At 43.9% G+C, this 21,092-nt stretch overlaps 1 protein-coding gene across 7 annotated transcripts in view; it reads left to right on the forward strand.

The window, feature by feature from the left end:
• Positions 1-21,092, forward strand: part of alpk1 (alpha-kinase 1) — a 54,663-nt gene that overhangs the window by 12,935 nt on the left and 20,636 nt on the right. For 5 of the 7 annotated variants that reach the window (XR_006958329.1, XM_047049147.1, XM_047049145.1 and 2 more), the window contains 3 exons: positions 15,938-16,168; positions 16,249-16,325; positions 16,440-16,535. Coding sequence is in view for 6 of the 7 variants with exons in the window: in XM_047049147.1 (XP_046905103.1) it covers positions 15,938-16,168; positions 16,249-16,325; positions 16,440-16,535 (404 nt within the window). In the remaining variant the exon portion in view is untranslated. The remainder of the gene's footprint in view (positions 1-15,937; positions 16,169-16,248; positions 16,326-16,439; positions 16,536-21,092) is intronic. The other 2 variants (XM_047049146.1, XM_047049150.1) reach the window with 2 other exon arrangements.

Below are 21,092 nucleotides of genomic sequence, written 5' to 3' on the forward strand. Positions count from 1 at the left end.
AGCTTATCGAAGTTTCGTTAGCGATGCTAGCTAACGTTAGTTTGCTAGCTGTATATAACATTTCACTGGGTCTTGCAGCTGTTTGATTGACTGCAATTATTATCAAATGTTATGTTCTACTACTAGCCATTTGCCTACTTTAGCAAGTCACAGTATTTCAAAGCCCTGATAATGTAACTCAGAAGACACAGTAAATAATTCCTCTTTCAAGTAATAAGCCCCCGTTCAAGTCAAATTAGCTGCACGATCTGTAGAGATATTGGGACGAAGCTTCAATACAGTACATAACAGAAAGTGTTTAATTCTGCAGAAATTGTGTAAATGTTTAATGTAACAAATACCGTTTTTTATAACACCTCAATTGTTATCATTTGTATAATATTACAGCTCATTTTCGTTGGTCAAAGGCACAATGTTTACCCAGACGTGACTTTTGTGCCAGGAAAAGTGAAACGTAAATGTAGGCTACTGTAGTTCCTCAAAAAGTAATGTCAGGCACTGAATGATCACTAGATATAAAGAAAACGTTAACTTCCACTCGGTGCTATTCACTGTCAGTAAAAATAAATTATGTGCACTGCTGTTCGTAGACAAGCTCCAGAGGTTGTTGCTGCGTTGCTAAATGATAGCAACTCACCAGGAGGACACTTAATCAACTTTCCACTCATTCTCCTCGGTACAATGAACTGTTTAATAAATGAATAATTTAATAAATGATATATGAATCATTCATTTGGCTTTGACGGCCTGCTGCGGGCCATCATATACATTAGTGGTTCTTGCCACCTCTTCTACATCCCGGTCAGTCGCCATAGTTCTAGTACTAGACTGAGGCTACTCTGCTCCACGACCAGGGTTGCCAGGTCTGTGTGACAAAACCAGCCCAATGGCCAATCAAAACCAGCCCAAAACCAGCCCAATGGCCAATAAAACCAGCCCAAAAACCAGCCCAATATCAGAACTCAAAATATGCCCCTGCCAAACCATATACACTGCTGTATAAGTCCAACAGCATTGCTTTCATTGCCAAATCTATTGTAATATCTACAAAGTAACACCAAATGTTTAGTATGCCAGCATTAAAAACAGTTTCAGGAGATTTTCTCAGGAGACTGAGAGCATTAGGCACGTGTACACACGCACAGTGCGTGTGTGCATGTGTGCGTGCCCCATGTCCATGTGTGTATGTGCTGATCTGGAGTCAGTTTGGTAGGATTTGGGCATAAATAAATTATTTTATTTAAAATATAAATTTGTATTTAAAGATATTAATGTAATTTGCATGCAAAATAGGTCTACCCGAACTAGCGGACAAAAAAAATAGCCCGCGGGTTGTTTTCTCTTCAAAAGTAGGCCAATTCCGCTGGTAAACCGCGGACCTGGCAACACTGTCCACGACTCCCCAACGAGACGTCATCGTCAAACTGCGCTAATATGCTAATGCTAACACAAAAAATGGCAAAAACTGGTCTTAAACACCATTTTGAGACACCATTTGGAGATTTCTTGTATAATATACATATCTTGAGTGCTTTATGTACCCATTAATCGACAGTGGTGGTTAACCTGCCATATGGCCTTGTGTACGATGTGTATGACGTCAATGACATTTTCAAAGGCTTTTAGAACAGAAAGGCAACTTTAAAGGGGCAATTGATTGCAAAACCGATTTTACCTTGTCATAGTTGAATAACGACAGTTCGGTGGGTAAAATGAACATACAGTGAATATCAAAGTCCATTGACAACTCTTTCCTATGCAAATCTCACAAAGAAAACATTTGGCTGTAAAACGCTAGCTTTCAACAAAGCCACTGGTGTGACGTAGGACGGGGGACCGCCCTTTATGGCTCTGGTCTGTATCTTTGTCACGCCCCAAAATGTACATCCAGACCAGCCCGAGGTAGCGTCTATCTCCGATACTAACTGCGCGCTGCTCTGTGTAGGCTACTTATAAGGAATTACAAAGAAGAACGTTTTGAATTATAACAAGGATGTTGAAAATGGACCACGGTCGTAAATGCTGTGTTCCAGGCTGTACAGGGAAGGCTAACACTCACAGTCTTCCCAAGGAGCCAAACATTCGACAGGCATGGCTGCTGTTGTCAATGAGAAGATCCCGGCCAAGTTCGACACTCAATCATTCATTTGCTCTGAACATTTCACCCAAGACAGTTTTGACAACCTTGGACAATTTCAAGAAGGATTTGCTCGGAAGCTGAACCTTGAAAGAGGTGCTGTTCTGACCGTATGCTCATTGCAACTGCAAGCTATAAGGACAGTATGATGTTGTGCTAACAGTTATTAGCAATGCTAGCGTGTCCTGTATATAGCATACCAGGTAGAATGCTACATACGTTTCTACACACATCAAATGACTCTAGCTAGACTAGCTGTAGTCGGCATTAGAAGGGAAGCTTCCGAAAAAATACTGGTAGCCAGAAAACGAACAGCAGTCTGGCTTTTTGCTAACGCCTGTCTAGATAATCTATTTGAAAGAATTGGAGAAAGGCAGGTGCTAGAAACAGGATACGTTAGCATTGCTAGTAACTGTTACTAGTAACACCCAGGATGTAGGCATGTAAACAAGTTGAGCTTGCTAACGCAAGAGCATAGGTAGAGTCTGTAATAATTTAGCCTAGTTTATTGGCAATGGGGCTAACATTGTTTCATGTTCCTGACTGTGTTTCATTTAAAAATAACCTGTGTTTTACAATTCACGATGCATGTTTGTCCAGATCTTTGTCATGTTATTTTTCAGCAAGATATCTAGAGCTAGCTAACTGAAGCTGAGTAGAATCACAATATGGTTTGGTTGCTAAGCTGTAGCCTAACGTTCTACCCACCTAAGTCAATCCAGTTTGCTTCAACAACAGAAGTGGAAACAAGTAATGTTATCATTTCAGATGATATGTTGTCAATCTGTTGAAAGCAGTGTTTTGTAGACACAATAGATTTATTTGCGCGTTTTTATTTCAAGTCTCCACCTTCGGTATTTCAGTGAGTGCTGCTGTTGGCCGTGTTGCGTTTTGGTCCCCAGCTTCACTCATTTAAAAACCAACCAATCAGCGCGCAGCTTATCTAAATATTAATGAGCATACCATAAAAGGAGAAAAGCAAGTGTTTTTTCCCGGGAACATTTCAGAGGATCTATCAGGGGGCATAGAACAGCACCCGGGCCATTTTCAACCCAACCAATGTTACATACCCTATTCGGAGACCTTAAGGAACAGTGTGAAATACCCAAAAAACCCAGTCAATCGCCCCTTTAAAACAATCTAACAGCCAGCAGTGTGTATTTTTTCTGCCTCCCCTTTCGAATTCAGAATTCAAATGACTAGACAAAAAATTATATCCTGAGAAGTGGATTTTGAGGGGTACCGCTCCATAGACCGCCATTCATTCTGCACTTGCTCGTTAGCGCTCTCACATGGAACTGCAACCAGTTCAGAACCTTTAAGTTTCCCGAGAGTGGCAGTTCTCTCTATGTTAGACATTCTCTGGTATAGCAAACTGCAACTTCCGCTACCCTCCGGAAGTTGCACCCATAATCATTTCTACAGTAGACCCCCTGGGAATAAGGTGGATACGTTAGTCCCAGCCAGCCGTCAGCAGTGATTCTTTCTTAAGTCATTTCAACTGTAATTTAACTAAAACTGGTTTGCTTTTAAACATATATTGTCATTTATTAGGGTTCCTCCGTCAGGAGGACTCTATTGTAATTGTTGGTATTATTAGGTTCCTCCGGTAGGAGAGAACCTATTGTTATTGTTGGTATTCTTATTAGGTTCCTCCGGTGGGAGGGAACCTATTGTTATTGTTGGTATTCTTATTAGGTTCCTCCAGTAGGAGGGAACCTATTGTTATTGTTGGTATTCTTATTAGGTTCCTCCGGTAGGAGGGAACCTATTGTTATTGTTGGTATTCTTATTAGGTTCCTCCGGTAGGAGAGAACCTATTGTTATTGTTGGTATTCTTATTATAAGAGCACAGCTAGATAATCAGCGTCAGCACCCTTGGGTACCCAGCATGCAGTGCGGCATGTCCAAAAACGCCAACCAAATAGTTTGGTTACAACAGCCTTGGGAGGGAATTAAGTTGTTGTGTTCATTCAGTTAAATGTTTATAATGTTATTGTTGGTTAGTTAATATAATCTTGTTGGTCACCCTGATTGTGTATGTTGTTTTGTTTAATCAGACAAGAGAGTCGGCTGCTAAACTGTTACAGGCTATTCTTGCAAGGAGCTGAATATGAACGCTGTTCTAGCTCAGTTGCCCACATGACTTTAGTTAGTTGTGCATTGACTGAGAGTTTGGAATTGTTTTTGGCCAAACATGAAGTCGTTTTGCTCTCTTGTTGTCCAAGTCTCGATCTTCTACTGTATACATGTTTATAATATTTTGCCATTTTGCGGAGGAACCCGCATCGCTGCTTGCTGCTATATTTATTATTATTTTTTCTCCTTGCGCCCCAATATCTCAAAATGTCCCTTGTCATAAATTTTCTAATTTGGCACATTGATACTACATGGAAGTGGGTACCCCCACACCAAATATGGGCCACATCTGACCATAGGGGGCGCCACAGGCCACGCCCAAAAGTCAAATTTTCAAAGTGATGGCATTTCCACCTTATTGCTCCAATTCTTCTGAAACTTGGTGTGCATGCTTCATTTTTCATGAGGAACAAAAAAGCCTCAAGGACCCATAAGGTCCGCCATGATGGATTTTCCTGTACGGTGATAATTTGGGAAAACATTCAAAATTCCTCTTCTCTTGAACCAAAGGTCTAATTGACTTGATATTTGGTACATATATGTATCATTGACATGTTTAAAATTTTTACTTAAGGTAATTGAATCAAGTACAAAATGGCTGAAATGGGTGTATTTATGTATATGTCCACATTGCCTCAATATGTTTGTGTCACTAAATCAAATGTATTTTTGAAGGATGGTTCAAACCTAATAGGCTTTAAGGTGACATGCCTCTGAAGTACCATGCAAAGTTTCATCTTGATATGTCAAAATATGACTGAATTACAGCTGTTTGAAATTGGACCAAATCTGACAATGCTCGCCATTGGAGAAACAGCTTTTTTGATTATCTTTATTGAACTTTGTGTATTCCATGGTTTTTATTTTTTATTCTGACAAAACGTTTTCTAGTCTTCAGATAAATCCTCCGGTTGTAAAACATAGCAATGCGTGTTTATTTGAGCCCATCACAACACTCCAATCATCTGTTTAGCGAGACTGTGGAAACCACTGCAAAATAAGTCAGGTTCACCACAGTAGCTAGCTACTTGTAGTCTACGCATGGTAGAGATAACGCTAATGGTTATCTCTAATGAAGTAAATTGATTGTTCAGGTGGATCCCCTTGTCTGTTGCACAAATTCATTTCAGTAACCTAAGCCAGGACACATCCCCACTGATGCTAGGCATGATTTGAAATTCCCTTCCATGACAAGTTACGGCACTTCAAACAACCTTTTAAAAAAACTATAAGTAATTTATTCTTTACAGCAGCAACCCAGTCATCCCGTTGTCCCATTTTTATAGGAAATGTACATGCAGTTTCAACTTTGGCTGAATCTAATTATCTTTTGGCCTGTCATCATTTTGATTATCTGTTTAGTTCAATAGGATGACATCATTTTGAAGTCCCACAAACAATTTCACCTTAGTATGTCAAAATATGATTGAATTAGAGCAGTTTCAACGTTGGCTGAATCTAACAACGCTTACCACAGGAGAAACAGCTTACTTTTTAATACAGTTATTGAACATGACACTATTCAACACTGAGAATAGCTCAATGGGCTGGGATGGTGACCTGTAAAGTATAAGGTAGTAGGTTTGAATCCAGCCATTATCTTTTGGCCTGTCATCATTTTGATTATCTGTTTAGTTAAACAGGCAGACATCATTCTGAAATACAAAGCACAATTTCAAGTAATTTCACCTTGAAATGTCAACCGTTTCTTAACCTTTGTCCCAAAGCTGACCAAAGCTTTCTATTCATACAATCTCAACATTGGTGTGTAGCAGAGAGGATAGAGATACTGACTTGTAAACTTATGCTCATGAGTTCAAATCCCCATTCGGCCTGTTGTTGGCCAAACATGAAGAAGTTTTGCTCTCTTGTTGTCCAACTCTCGATCTTCTACAGTGTACATGTTTATAATACTTTGCCATTTTGCGGAGGAACCTGCATCGCTGCTTGCAGCTATATTATTGTTATTATTATTGTTATAAAATGTCATTGTGGAGCTCTGGTAGGCTACTTGTTGCAGGGCTCTCAAGTTTTGAAGACAGGCAAGAGTGACATTCTCCCCCCTCCCATCAGGGGGTCAAAATAAATAAATAAATTGATTTTTACCTGACATCTTTGAACATTTACATTTAGTCATTTAGCAGATGCTCTTGTCCAAAGCAACTTACAGTAAGTACAGGGACATTCCCCCCGAGGCAAGTAGGATGAAGTGCCTTGCCCAAGGACACAACGTCATTTGGCACAGCAGGGAATCGATCCTGCAACCTTCTGATAACTAGCCCGACTCCCTCAATGCTCAGCCATCTGCAATGATTAATGCATCCATGGCCAGGATATAATAATAAAATACGACATTATTTAAAAGTCAGAGGTATCGGGCCTATTTAGGTCCCACACTGGGTTCAATCCTGTCACCTCTAACATCCCAAGCGGCGCCACTACCAACTACGCCAACAAAAAGCTAGATACCCGTTGATGCGGGTGGCGTCTTACTTACCTGAGGAGTGAGTTTCATCGATACACACCGGCTACATCTATGAGTTCTGAGCAGGTGTTGTCAGTGAACAGGCTGTATAACTGTTGGTTAAGAGACTGATGCTAATTATCTGGGAAACAATTTTTAACAGCAGTCAAGTTGTCATTGTAGTGCTAACGTTACCCACCTAAGTTGATCCTGTTTGCTTCGACAACAGAAGTGGAAACAACTAACGTAATCATTTCAAATGATATTTAGTCAATCTGTTGAAAACAGTGTTGTGTACACACAATAGATTTATTTGTACGCTTTTATTTCAAGTCTCCACCTTCGATGTTTCAGTGAGTGTTGGCCTTGTTGCGTCTTTGCTCTGCAGCTTCACTCATTGTAGACCAACCAATCAGCGCGCAGCTGATCTATATATGAGCATACCATAAAAGGAGAAAACCTAGCGTTTTTTCCTGGGAAAATTTCACTGTATGTATAAGGGGGCATAGAACAGCACCCGGGCCATTTTGAGCTCAACCAATGTTGCATACGCTATTTGGAGACCTTAAGAAACAGTGTGAAATACCCCCAAAACCCAGTCAATCACCCTTTTAATTAGTTCTGTAGCCGAGTCTGCTGTAGGAGTTCTTCCAGTCTCAAATACCACCTAATCGCAAAGCATCCTTTAGCTAATGCGGAAGATGTCATTATTTGGGTAGCACACATTTTCTGAATGCTTTCGGCAAAATTCAAATTAACCATTTTAATCTAGATTAATCTAGATTACATCTAGATTAACCTAGCTCTACAACTAGCTGTACACATCATACTTTGCGACAACCAGTTGCGAGGGTGTGAGCTAAGGCATTGCAGTAGAGTTAGAAAACTGGCAAAAAAACTATTTTGTATGACTGCCTAAGTATTAAATTAGATTAAAGAAACTACATTTGAATAACAGGCTCCGTTGGTTTTATAGGTCGGCAAAGCAAGCTAAATAAAATTGGCCTATTATGATAATGATGAGTGTTGTTTTACTATTACTAGCTTACTGTTAAATGACAAAAAAATGACAATTTTTTTTTGTTAATGCCATCATTGTGGTGTTAACTGACATAACGTTGCATAACCTTAACAATATTGTGGTTATCAGACATAATTTATTCATCTTCGTCTTTGCTCCTGAAGAACGTGTCAACAAATCTTTAATGACACATTAACAAGCCACAATATCACAAATTATATAGGCTATAATTGTGTGTGCTCAAGCCTTCAGCAAGCACAACCATTGTTCTTTCACATTGTGGAAGGCTTCTGAAGTGGTTCTTATCGATCAAGAATAATAGGCTTTGAGTCGAGGAGGTCGGATTACAAAGGTCTGCTCGTCGTCGTCATCTGCCGCTTGTCCGGGGATCGGGTCGCGGGGGCAGCGACCTAAGCAGGGAGGCCCAGACTTCCCTCCCCCCGGCCACTTCCGCCAGCTCTTCCTGGGGGACCCCAAGGCGTTCCCAGGCCAGCTGAGAGACATAGTCCCTCCAGCGTGTCCTGGGTCTTCCCCGGGGCCTCTTCCCAGTGGGACGTGCCCGGAACACCTCACCAGGGAGGCGTCCAGGAGGCATCCTAATCAGATGCCCGAGCCACCTCAGCTGGCTCCTCTCGACGCGGAGGAGCAGCGGTTCTACTCTGAGCCCCTCCCGGATGACCGAGCTTCTCACCCTATCTCTAAGGGAGAGCCCGGACACCCTACGGAGAAAGCTCATTTCGGCCGCTTGTATTCGCGATCTCGTTCTTTCGGTCACTACCCATAGTTCGTGACCATAGGTGAGGGTAGGAACGTAGATCGACTGGTAAATAGAGAGCTTCGCCTTTCGACTCAGCTCCTTCTTCACCACGACGGACCGATGCAGAGCCCGCATCACTGCGGACGCCGCACCGATCCGCCTGTCGACCTCGCGCTCCATTCTTCCCTCACTCGTGAACAAGACCCCGAGATACTTGAACTCCTCCGCTTGGTTCAGGATCTCCTCCCCGACCCGGAGATGGCACTCCACCCTTTTCCGGTCGATTACCATGGCCTCAGATTTGGAGGTGCTGATTCGCATCCCAGCCGCTTCACATTCGGTTGCGAACCGCTCCAATGAGAGCTGAAGGTCACGGCCCAATGAAGCCAACAGGACCACATCATCCGCAAAAAGCAGCGACCCGATCCTGAGGTCACCAAACCGGACCCCCTCAACACCCTGGCTGCGCCTAGAAATTCTGTCCATATAGGTAATGAACAGAATCGGTGACATAGGGCAGCCCTGGCGGAGTCCAACCCTCACCGGAAACAAGTTCGACTTACTACCGGCAATGCGGACCAAACTCTGGCACCGGTCGTACAGGGACCGGACAGCCCCGATCAGGAAATCCGGTACCCCGTACTCTCGGAGCACCCCCCACATGAGCCCCCGAGGGACACGGTCGAACGCCTTTTCCAAATCCACAAAACATGTGTAGACTGGTTGGGCGAACTCCCATGTACCCTCCAGGACTCCGCGGAGGGTATAAAGCTGGTCCACTGTTCCACAGCCAGGACGAAAACCACATTGCTCCTCCTGAATCCGAGGTTCGACAATCCGACGGACCCTCCTCTCCAGGACCCCTGAATAGACTTTCCCAGGGAGGCTGAGGAGTGTGATCCCCCTAAAGTTGGAGCACACCCTCCGGTCCCCCTTTTTAAAGAGGGGAACCACCACCCCGGTCTGCCAGTCCAGAGGCACTGTCCCCGATGTCCACGCGATGTTGCAGAGTCGTGTCAACCAAGACAGCCCTACAACATCCAGAGCCTTAAGGAACTCCGGGCGGACCTCATCCACCCCAGGGGCCCTGCCACCGCGGAGCTTTTCAACCACCTCGGCGACCTCAGCCCCAGAGATAGAAGGGCCCCCCCCGATGTCCCCAGACTCTGCCTCCACGTCGGAAAGCGTGTTGGTGGAATTAAGGAGGTCTTCGAAGTATTCCTTCCACCGATCCAGGACGTCCCCCGTCGAGGTCAGCAGCGCACCATCCCCACCGTATACAGTGTTGACAGAGCACTGCTTCCCCCTCCTGAGCCGCCGGATGGTGGTCCAGAACCTTTTTGAAGCCGTTCGGAAGTCATTCTCCATGGCCTCGCCGAACTCCTCCCATGCCCGGGTTTTTGCCTCCGCGACCGCCAAAGCCGCGTTCCGCTTGGCCTGCCGGTACACATCAGCTGCCTCTGGAGTCCTACCAGCCAATAAAGTCCGATAGGCCTCCTTCTTCAGCTTGACGGCATCCCTCACCTCCGGAGTCCACCACCGGGTCCGAGGGTTACCGCCGCGACATGCACCGACCGCCCTGCGGCCGCAGCTCCGGTCAGCCGCTTCAACAATGGAGGCCCGGAACATGGCCCATTCGGACTCAATGTCCCCGGCCCCCCCCGAGACATGATCGAAGCTCTCCCGGAGGTGGGAGTTGAAGCTCCTTCTGACAGAGGGTTCCGCCAGACGTTCCCAGCAGACCCTCACATTACGTTTGGGCCTGCCAGGCCTGACCGGCGTCCTCCCCCACCATCGAAGCCAACTCACCACCAGGTGGTGATCAGTTGACAGCTCCGCCCCTCTCCTCACCCGAGTGTCCAAGACATGCGGCCCCAAGTCCGATGACACGACTACAAAGTCGATCATCGAACTGAGACCTCGGGTGTCCTGGTGCCAGGTGCACATATGGACACCCTTATGCTTGAACATGGTGTTCGTTATGGACAAACCGTGTCTAGCACAGAAGTCCAACAACAAAACACCACTCGGGTTCAGATCGGGGGGGCCGTTCCTCCCAATCACGCCCCTCCAGGTCTCACTGTCATTGCCCACATGAGCATTGAAGTCCCCCAGGAGGACGAGGGAATCCCCAGGAGGAGCGCTTTCCAGCACCCCCCCCAGAGACTCCAAAAAGGGTGGGTACTCTGAGCTGCCGTTTGGTGCATAAGCACAAACGACAGTGAGGACCCGTCCCCCCACCCGAAGGCGGAGGGAGGCTACCCTCTCGTCCACCGGGGTGAACCCCAATGTACAGGCGCCGAACCGAGGGGAAACCAGTATTCCCACCCCAGCTCGACGCCTCTCACCAAGGGCAACTCCAGAGTGGAAGAGAGTCCAGCCCCTCTCAAGGAGACTGGTTCCGGAGCCCACGCTGTGCGTCGAGGCGAGGCCGACTATATCTAGCCGGAAACTCTCTACCTCGCGCACCAGCTCAGGCTCCTTTCCCGCCAGCGAGGTGACGTTCCACGTCCCTAAAGCTAACTTTTGCAGCCGAGGATCGGACCGCCAAGGCCCCCGCCTTCGGCCGCCGCCCGTCTCACACTGCACCCGACCCCCATGACCCCTCCTGCGGATGGTGAGCCCACTGGAAGAGGGTCCCACGTTGTCTCTTCGGGCTGTGCCCGACCGGGCCCCATGGGAAAAGGCCCGGCCACCAGGCGCTCGCCATCGAGCCCCACCCCCGGGCCTGGCTCCAGGGGGGGGCCCCGGTGACCCGCTTCCGGGCAGGGGCAACTGGGAACCATTGTTGTATTTCTTCATGGTTGGTTTTTTGAGCCACTCTTTGTCTGGTCTTTCACCTGGAACCTGTTTGCCTTGGGTGACCCTACCAGGGGCATGAAGCCCCCGACAACATAGCTTCCAGGATCACTAGGACACGCAAACCCCTCCACCGCGGTAAGGTGGTGACTCAAGGAGGGGACAAAGGTCTGCTTTATTACAAAAAGGTTCTCTGGGATTCACATTTGCTTAGAGCTTCTCAGCCTGAGAAGTTCTAACCTCCTTCATTTCCTCCAGTCATTTATACAGTTCATACACGTCACACAAATAACTCTTGGCATCATCTCATCAATACGTGTTGGTCAATCTTAAACAGACCTTTGTCTGTTTGTTTACCGGTTGTCATGAGTCCATGGTCATCTAGGGTAACAGGGAACAGACTCTATGTCACCTCGACCTTGCTTATCTGCGTGAAGCACACAGCTCCCTAACTGCCCTATTGGGAAAACACATTCTTGACACAGGAAGTTTGAGCTGGAACAGCCAAGTGCCTGTTCTCTTAACTGACTAAGGGGCCTGAGCACAACAACATCGTGACTCATCTATATTATCTTGCGCACAGCCTAGTGCTTTCCACCCTGCTCTATGCCCTACTCCGGCGTTGCCCTGATGTGACCCCAACATACATATATCTCACTATAGGACGATTTCTGACCCACGACAACATATATCATTATTATTTTCCCATCCCTAAGGATTCCTCAATATTTGGACCACATACACAACGTCTGTGTCAAAATGTTCGTCTTGGTCCTGATTGCGTTGCTTCTATTGGGATTTACGTTCCGTTGCACGGTTTAAGACTTTACAATGTTTTTGTGGCAAAAAGTGCCTTGTGTCCACAAAGGGAACTCAGTGCTAACGTCACAACGTCAGCACACCTTAGCAACGACGCATGGATACAATGTGCATAGATATGCTGTTGCACAGCAAGTATCGTCCCGTTGTCGTAAATCATTTTATAATAATTCCAAGTATCGAAATTGAGTCCTGACAAGTCAAAAATAAGGCTAAGTCCAAACGTTGAAAATGTTTTTAAGTCCTGACAAATAATAAATGAGGCTAAGGCTGAATCCCAATACTCCCCGTATCCCTAACCCTTAGTTTACCCCTAGCCTTGGCACCTCGAAACTGAGGGGTAAGGGCCACATATCCCTAAGAAATGGGACGCCACTTGGTTATGGGTACGTGATCTAGCACTTATCGATGTCTCCAAAGCAAGTACTATAGTAGTATGCACTGATATAAAACGAAATTTGCTGCTAATTACTTAAAACTGTAGACATGCTAGTCATAGAAATGCGTGACTGTTGTGCAAATCAGCACTGTAACATAAGCGTAGCAAAATAGTGATTTTTTGAAATCACTTTTTTCAACTAGGAAAATGGTTGCAAATATGTACAGGACTATGTATAGCACAAAACAAGACTGTCATAATTTTTTTATCAATTAATTAAGCCGAAAATATGATATTTATCAGACTCTGGATGATCTGGCCGCCCTTGTTGCCGTTCACGCAGTATTCACCTAGCCCTAGGTTTCAAGTAAGCTCCCGATCTTACTTGGTTTTAAGGGGCGTATACCCCTTCGTCTTAACCCTACCCCTAGCTCAAAAAGAGTATTGGGACACCACTAGCTCTCACGTGAACGCGCTAAAAGGCTAGGGGTAAGGGGTAGGGGTAAGTGGGAGTATAGAGATTCAGCCTAAGTCCAAACGTTGAAAATGATTCTAAATGTTGAGGTGGATAGATCCTAAGTCCTAAACAGATGCACTGGAACTCAGAGTTTGATGCAAAGATTTATTGGACAGAGTATCCAACAAGTGAGTGTGTTCCCGGGAGCGGAATGCCCGTTTCTCTCCGGACAATCCCTTATATACTGTATTTTCTTCCCATTATTTGTGTCATTTTTGCTATTGGTACAGTACAGTTGGTCACAGATATATTATCTACAAGTGGTCTTTTCCCACATTCCTCAGCCCGTAATATCCAGATCTTTACTCTTTGGGCTTAATATCTTCTACCGGTTTGTAGTACTGTTTTTTGGGGGTATTTCACACTGTTCCGTAAGGACTCCGAATAGGTTATGTAACTTTGGTTGGGCTGAAAATGGCCCGGGTGCTGTTCTATGCCCCCTGATGCTTCCAGTAAATTTGTCCAGGGAAAAAACGCTAGGTTTTCTCCTTTTGTGGTATGCTCATGAATATATAGATGAGCTGCGCGCTGATTGGTTGGTATACAACGAGTGAAGCTGCGGAGCAAAGACGCAACACGGCCAAACAGCACTCACTGAAATATCGAAGGTGGAGACTTGAAATAAAAACGCACAAATAAATCTATTGTCTAAACAACACTGTTTTCAACAGATTGACTAGATGTCATTTGAAATGATTACGTTAGTTGTTTCCACTTCAGTTGTCGAAGCAAACCGTATCGACTTAGGCGGGCAACGTTAGCATTACAGCTTAGCAAACAAACTATTGAGATTCAACTCTACTTCAATTAGCTCTAGCTATCTTGCTGAAAAATAGTTCTGGACAAACATGCATCTTGAATTGTAGATTTACATGACAACACAGGTTATTTATTTGAATGAAACAGTCAGAAAACATGAAATAACGTTAGCCACATTGCCAGTAAACTAAATCACACATTCTACCGATGCTAGATACAGCCTGGAACACTGCATTTACGACCGTAGTCCATTTTCAACATCTTGAAAACATATTACATTTCTTATTTGTAATTCCTGTGGAACAGAGCAGCCCGCAGCTAGCTAAAAATGTGTCGGAGATCTACACAACCTTCGTTTATGTTCCTGGACCAGAAAACCAGTTGATTGTTTCAAAAGCTAGTGTTTGCGGGTTGCCTTTCCAAAATAGTGGTGAGAAGTGAAATTTTGATAGGAAAGAGGTTTCAATGGACTTTGAGGTTCACTGTATGTCTATTTTACACACCAAACTGTCATTTTTCAACTATGACAAGGTAAAATTGGTTTTGCAATCAATCGCCCCTTTAATAGGACTCCTAAATATAGACAATAACAGTTTTGGGCTAGATTCAAGTAAATATTTTGACCAATCGGTTGGGTTCAGCTGTAAAGTTGTTCTCATGATGGGCCAATATAAGAAAAACAGCTGCTTTGGTTACCGATGCGTACAATAGTGTAACAGATTATGTTGTATTATGCTGATCTCCCTAAAGTGCCCAATATATCAAGATCCCAAGAGTAAAAAGTTTTGAAATTGAGCAATTATATACTATAGGCCACACTCCCAGTCCGCAAATTGCCCATGTACGCCACCCCACGGTGGCGCTATAGGCCATGCCCAAAGTCTCCCTTCCCCAATTCCCCCCCCCCCCTTCCAAATAGACTTTTACCATTAAAGAATAAAATACAAAATGACGACATATTTAATATATGGTGAATTACCTGTTATAAATCAATGCCACATTAACCTAGGGACTTGATCTGTTCCACACACGAGGGGGACACTACAAAATGCAAAGGAAATTTCACATCTCCAAAAACAATTAAATTGCTATATTTTGTTGGTGTAGCTCAGGGGTGTTCAATCCTGGTCTTCAGGGTCCACTTTCCTGTATGTTTTAGATGTTTCCATTCTCCAACTCACCTGATTCAATTGAATGGTCGTTATCAAGCTCTGTAGAAGCCTTGAATCATTGAGCACCCCTGATGTACCTGGTCTTTCTTTTAGCTATACCTTTGTTTACATATTCTTTATTTTCAGGGCTCAAGTCTAAATTTTCACGCTCTCACATAACACCTTGTATTTCTCATGCTGAGAAGTAAGGGATAACTTGGAGATTGGAGTGGATAACATTAGAAGTGTGAGGCGGTTTTCCCTACTACACGGGTAGCCGGTCACATGACCTTGAGTCTTCAGAGAGGGTACTTTGTTACTGAGACAAAATGATTGCTTCCAGATAACCAGTTATATTAAACACACAAAAAAATCTAGCATAATTACGTTTTTGGGGGTATATTTTCAGTTTACAGATGCTACTGTTTGAATTGCAATTCCAGCTAAGATACTGCCAGTGACAACATTGTCAGAATCTAACAATATAATCTGAATCAATCTATGCAATCTTCATAAATAATAAGTACGCATACTTTAAATTCTCGGAATATTTGGATGTTTGATTTTAGCTTTAACAATGGGTTAGGAGGTGATATAGTAAATAAAGAAAAAGAAAACTGGCCCAGCTGCAACCTAGGAAAGTACACCTTACAAATTCCACAAATTGTACCCTTCCTAGTATATATTCATCCTTGTGTCGTAATACAATCGATAGGCTATACAGTATGATGATAATATTATATTTGTTACTTAAAGCAATGGAAGATGGAGATGTATTACATTACCCTACTTGTATAGTAAATTAGCTTTTAGGTTGCTGTCGGACTATCGCTACATATTGCTAACAACACAAAGTAGGTTGGTTTTCCTACTGTCCTCCCCAATTTTTTGGTCACCAGCCACCACTGGTGTGCTCTGTTTCAGGTCTGTATGGGGTCTAAATATCTGTTAAACAACAGAATAATAATTGATTGTAAGGGTGGTCTTTTCCACAGGGAAACTCCAGAAGGCAGAATACATTTTGAGCAGTCTAATCAACAATTGTGGGGCAACAGGTAGGTCTTTCAATAAATCCAATCATAATTCCAACATGATGGGACACTTTACCCAGTCTGCGAAGTTTATTTGGTATTTTTTAGGTTGTTGGGTGTACCATTCCGACAGTGACAGGGCTCTTGTGCAGGCAGTCAGTATTCAAGTGCGCGGACTCGTACTGCAAAAACTGGGTAAGAAAACAATATAATAATGTTTTGAGAAAGGGTACATGCACGATACAGTATTAAAATGTGTCTGTTATATCTCTCAGGGCTGTGGCAGGAGGCTGCTGAGCTGATATGCGGATCACTGGTTGGTTACTATGCTCTTCCACAGCCTGACAAAAAGGTGATACCAATTTACAGTTTATACTGCTTTTAAAAATCACATGCACATGAAATGTTCCTCAGATAACATAAAAGCTGATTAATAAAGGTTTATTGAAAGTGGTTTGGCTTATAGGGCATTGGAACATCATTGGGTGTGCTGGCCAATCTACTGGTGTCCATGAGTGACACTGATTTCAAAGCTTTAAAATCAAATCCAAATATTGACTTGGTGAGTTCATCCCTATCGAACACAGTACACATTTGTGACAGGTGCTGGCATGTAGGCAGAAGACAACATATATATAGAAGATCACACAGTTCATAAAGATGGATAGTAAACTTACCCAAGTATAAAACTGAATGTTTCACAGCAGATGATGGTGTTGTGAATCCGGACATTGGTTTATTTCCATCATGCATGTACTCCAAGATAAACTAGTCTATTTGATTTCCATTTTCAACTATCTTACCAGCTATGGCGGCGTTTCATGAAAACCTGGGGTATGGCACTTTGGCCATACAACAATGACATTCCCAAGTAACGGAACCAAAAACAGCATTATATCTAAACAAAATGTCCACAAAAATCCACCATTAAAGAATGTAATAAGTCCACGGACATGCACAGACTTACAAATTAAAACAATAGAAAAGCAATCAAAGGCATAGGTTAGATTTCAGCTTTGATAGGGACATCAGAAGTTAATGCGAGTGCACACGCCAACGGAAAAAGTCAAGGCAGAGGAAGAAGAAACGAGGCCGGCGTGCTGGAGTTCTCGTCCGAATTCGGCAACAGTGCTTCAAACCATCTTTTTTTTCAAACCATCATGCTTTTCCATCCATCCTACTTGCTAACGTTCAGTCCATCGACAAAAAAATGTATTAACTTAATGCTTGTGTCAAATTCCAACGGGACATCAGGAACTGCTGTGTATTTGCATTTGTCGAGACTTGGCTGTCTCTACAGATCTCCGACACGGCGGATACGGCGGTTACACCGTCAGGATTCAACATATATCACCAGGACAGGACAGCTGATACAGGCAAGTGCAGGTGCGGAGGGGTCTGTGTTATGGTTAACTTTCTATGGCCCACGGATGTAGCGGTATTAGCATCTCACTGCTGTCAGGTCCTTGAGCTGTTAAGCGTAAAAATCAGACCCTTCTATCTGCCTCTGGAGTTCACTACAGTGGTCATGAGTGCAGTCCACATCCCCCCCAGGCAAATAAGGCTGCTGCTTTGGATGAACTGTATGGGATTATCAATGGTCTGGAAAATGTGCACCCAGAGGCAGCCTTCATTGTTGTTGGAGATTTCAACAGAGCCAACATGAAGAAGGTCCTGCCCAAATACTATCGGCACATTGACTTCTTCACACGTGGAAACCAGACCCTCGACCATTGTTATACAGCATTCAAGGCCAGCTACAAACCCCTGCCCTGCTTTTGGGAAGGCTGATCACACCTCCATTCTGCTCCCTGCTTACAAACAAAAGCTGAAACAGGTCAGACCAGTTGCGAGGTCAGTTCACCAATGGAGTGACGAGAGTATGACGACCCTCCAGGACTGCTTTGATACCACTGATTGCCCCCAGGTGCCAGGGGGGCCCCAGCTGACAAGGGGGCCCTTGAAAGACTCCATAAAATACTATATGATCAATAATAACTATAATAATAATACAAATCGATTAAAAGTCCTACCTTTCCCTAAAAGAATCAACAAAGATACCAAAAGAGCGTTTGTGTTTTTGTGTATTTGTGTATTTGTGTCAACCAGGGTCGTAGCCAGTATTGGGCCAGGGCGGCACTGGCCCGCCCACATTACTCACTGGCCCGCCCAGGCAAATTTGATCAAAATGCTTTGTTTGTTTGTACTATTCAAATGTATTTAAGAAGAAATATTAATATAAACCTGATTTATAGTTGACTGGTGTGTGTGTTTAATTTGTTTTTCCGAATAAAATTGAACTGTTGAAGCAAGTTGTAGAACGAGCTATGGTTGCTAGGGGTTGCAAAGACTCTGGGCGGCCTTTAGGCAGCTAGCTAACTTTGCTAGACTATAGTCTGCTTTTTAGCCAATGTACTAACATCACCACAATAATGGCTAAACAAGTGACCTGCCCTGGACCGTCTTTGTGCTGGATTCCTCTACTAGCCTGTCGTCTGGTAGGCTACCTTTGCCCTATCATCAGTTGCAGCTTGGCCATTGGGAGCACCGGGAGAATTCCCGATGGGCCGAAGCACTTCTGGGCCGGGGGCCGCTTGCCTAATAATTTACTTTTCCTACTAAAACAAATTTTGGCAGAAGATTGAGCGACACAGTTGGCCAGCAACACCGTTGGCCTGCCCCCCTTTCCCCCAGGACTATCTGGGTGTCTATGCAGCCCTTAGTGCCGCATACACAACAGTGACACTGACAGATCGAAAGCTAGCTAGTAGAGGCAACATAAAGATGGAAAACCAGACTAAGAAGCTTATACGCAATTACCTTCATTAGACAATGTTTTATAAATTGAAAAAACGGCTATGTTCGTTTGTTTTACATAGAGCTCCAAAAACTATTTTTTGCTCAAATCAGCCATAATTATTTTTTAAAGCATTAACCGTGGAAGTCCCTAACTAGCATCACATCAGGCATAGAATTTGCATGCATTAGCAGGGCGTTCGCTGTGGTAGGGTATACGGGACGGGTTCTTGTGGGCCGGTCTGGATCAAAGTCCAGGGCCTATTTTTACTCCCAGTCCGTCCCTGCCTGTCATCCTGCTGCAGTGTGTACCGAACTCTGCTTAGATTCATTTTTTGCCTTCTGCCTGCTCCGTTTGATACTTGTAAGCGCTCTGCGCTTGTATCATCTACCCCAGTCTCCACTGAGTATTCGTTCCCCTATGCTGGTTTGTACAGTCTTTATTGAGCTCTGTTGGTTGAACATGATGTTTAAATAGTGTTTTGTTGTTGCCTTTGCTGAAAATTGTAAAGTAAAGGTATCACTGTTTTTGCAGTTGTTCTATAATTTTTTCTGTGTTGTAACTGGATGCGAGCGTACGACTGTCGCGTAGCATCGTACGCTCTCTGTCCACACTGTATCCATCAAATTCACTTCTGTTACGTAAACTAACCACATGTGTTAGACTACGGAGCTTTCAACGCGAGCGACAAAAAATAAATAGAAACAGGGCGTCCAACAAAAAGTTTTGCCACAACGTGGCGCTAATTATTATTTCAGTCTTTTTTTTCTAGGTAAAATGATAGGCCCACTCACTTTTGCACTGACCCGCCCAAATTACAATTTCTGCCTACGCCCCTGGTGTCAACGCAGGCTTCCCCTCCCATCCGATACTACTGTGGACTATTCCATCGATTGCAGCTATTGCGCAGCAAAGCACGTCATATCAGTTGGTTTAATATGACTCATAGGGTCATATTATATGATACAGTAGAAGATTGAAGTGAATCAAAAAAACAATTTGCTAAATTAAACGCAACTCCCCGAACGGAGCACAAAGGATAAAGACAAAAGAGGAGAGTAAACAAGTAGTTGCCAAACTGAAACTACAGAAGGAAACGTCATTTTCTCTCCACTGGTATGATGCGGCAGCTAGCACAAGTGCTGCTCGGTGAAGCTTGCTAAGCAATAGTAAGCTAGGCTAGCTTGCTCGTAGCACAATTTACAAGGGTCAACTTCTCCACGCAGGGCTCTAGACTGAGACCAAATTTGGCAAAGTTAATGATCGCTTCCAGCAAACTTTTTTTGAATTTCCCCCTAAATAAATGTCAAACTTATCTACGTTTTTGCGGGCATATTTTCAGTTAGCAGATGGTACTGTTTGAATTGTGATTCTATCTGAAATACTGCAGGTGATCAATGTTACAATAGCTTCTTTCAAAGGGAGTTCTTAATGAATTACAGTAATGCAATATGAGTAGGCTAAATGCTTGAAATTATCACTAAAAGGGAAAAACTTAAGGTGACATAGTCATAGAGGTTAGGACCGTTTTACACCGGATTGCCAATATCTTCGTTTGATCCAACTTTTCAACTGAGGCTGCTATAGCTTATCAATATTTCCTCTTGCAGGGGAAATGAAAAGACAACCGTTTCATTCTACAGTTTACTTTTTGTATTTTGAATTGTAAATGAGCAGCAACAAATGTATGCTTTAAATCTATGCAATCTTAATAAATAGTAAATATGCATTTTTATATAAAATATACAGAAATATCATATAAATTACAGTTAATAAACTGACTCATCATCAACCGACGCTAGCAAGCACACACTACAATTTCTGAGGAAATTGTACCCTCTCTAGATATTATTATTATTATAAAATTAATAATTATTATATGGAGTGAAAATAGTGAGAATAGGAGTTAAGGGGGCCCCATGATTGTCTTCGCCTGAGGCCCCCAAATCACTAAATCCGCCACTGAGTCCAGGTACCATGGCTCTGACCCCAGGCGCATGTGGAGTGGACTTAAAGCCATTTCAGACTACAAAGGGAGAGGCTACAGTGAAACGCAGTCCTCTGTCCTACTGCCAGACGAGCTGAATGCCTTCCACATTCGCTTTGAGAGGGACAGTGACCCCCCTGCAGTGGAACCACCTGAAGGCCTAGCCAGTGGTGTGCCTGTACTAACTGTAGCTGAGGTGAGGCAATGCTTCGAAAAGATCAACCTGTTGTATTTAATCTAACTAGCCGGCAGGAAATAAATGGAGGTCCACAACTGGGTACAAAACCGAATAACTTTTACTCCCAGAATCTCTCGTCACTTTATCACTCACCGAG

This window comes from Hypomesus transpacificus, chromosome 25 (assembly GCF_021917145.1).
Source record: "Hypomesus transpacificus isolate Combined female chromosome 25, fHypTra1, whole genome shotgun sequence".
Classification (NCBI taxonomy): domain Eukaryota; kingdom Metazoa; phylum Chordata; class Actinopteri; order Osmeriformes; family Osmeridae; genus Hypomesus; species Hypomesus transpacificus.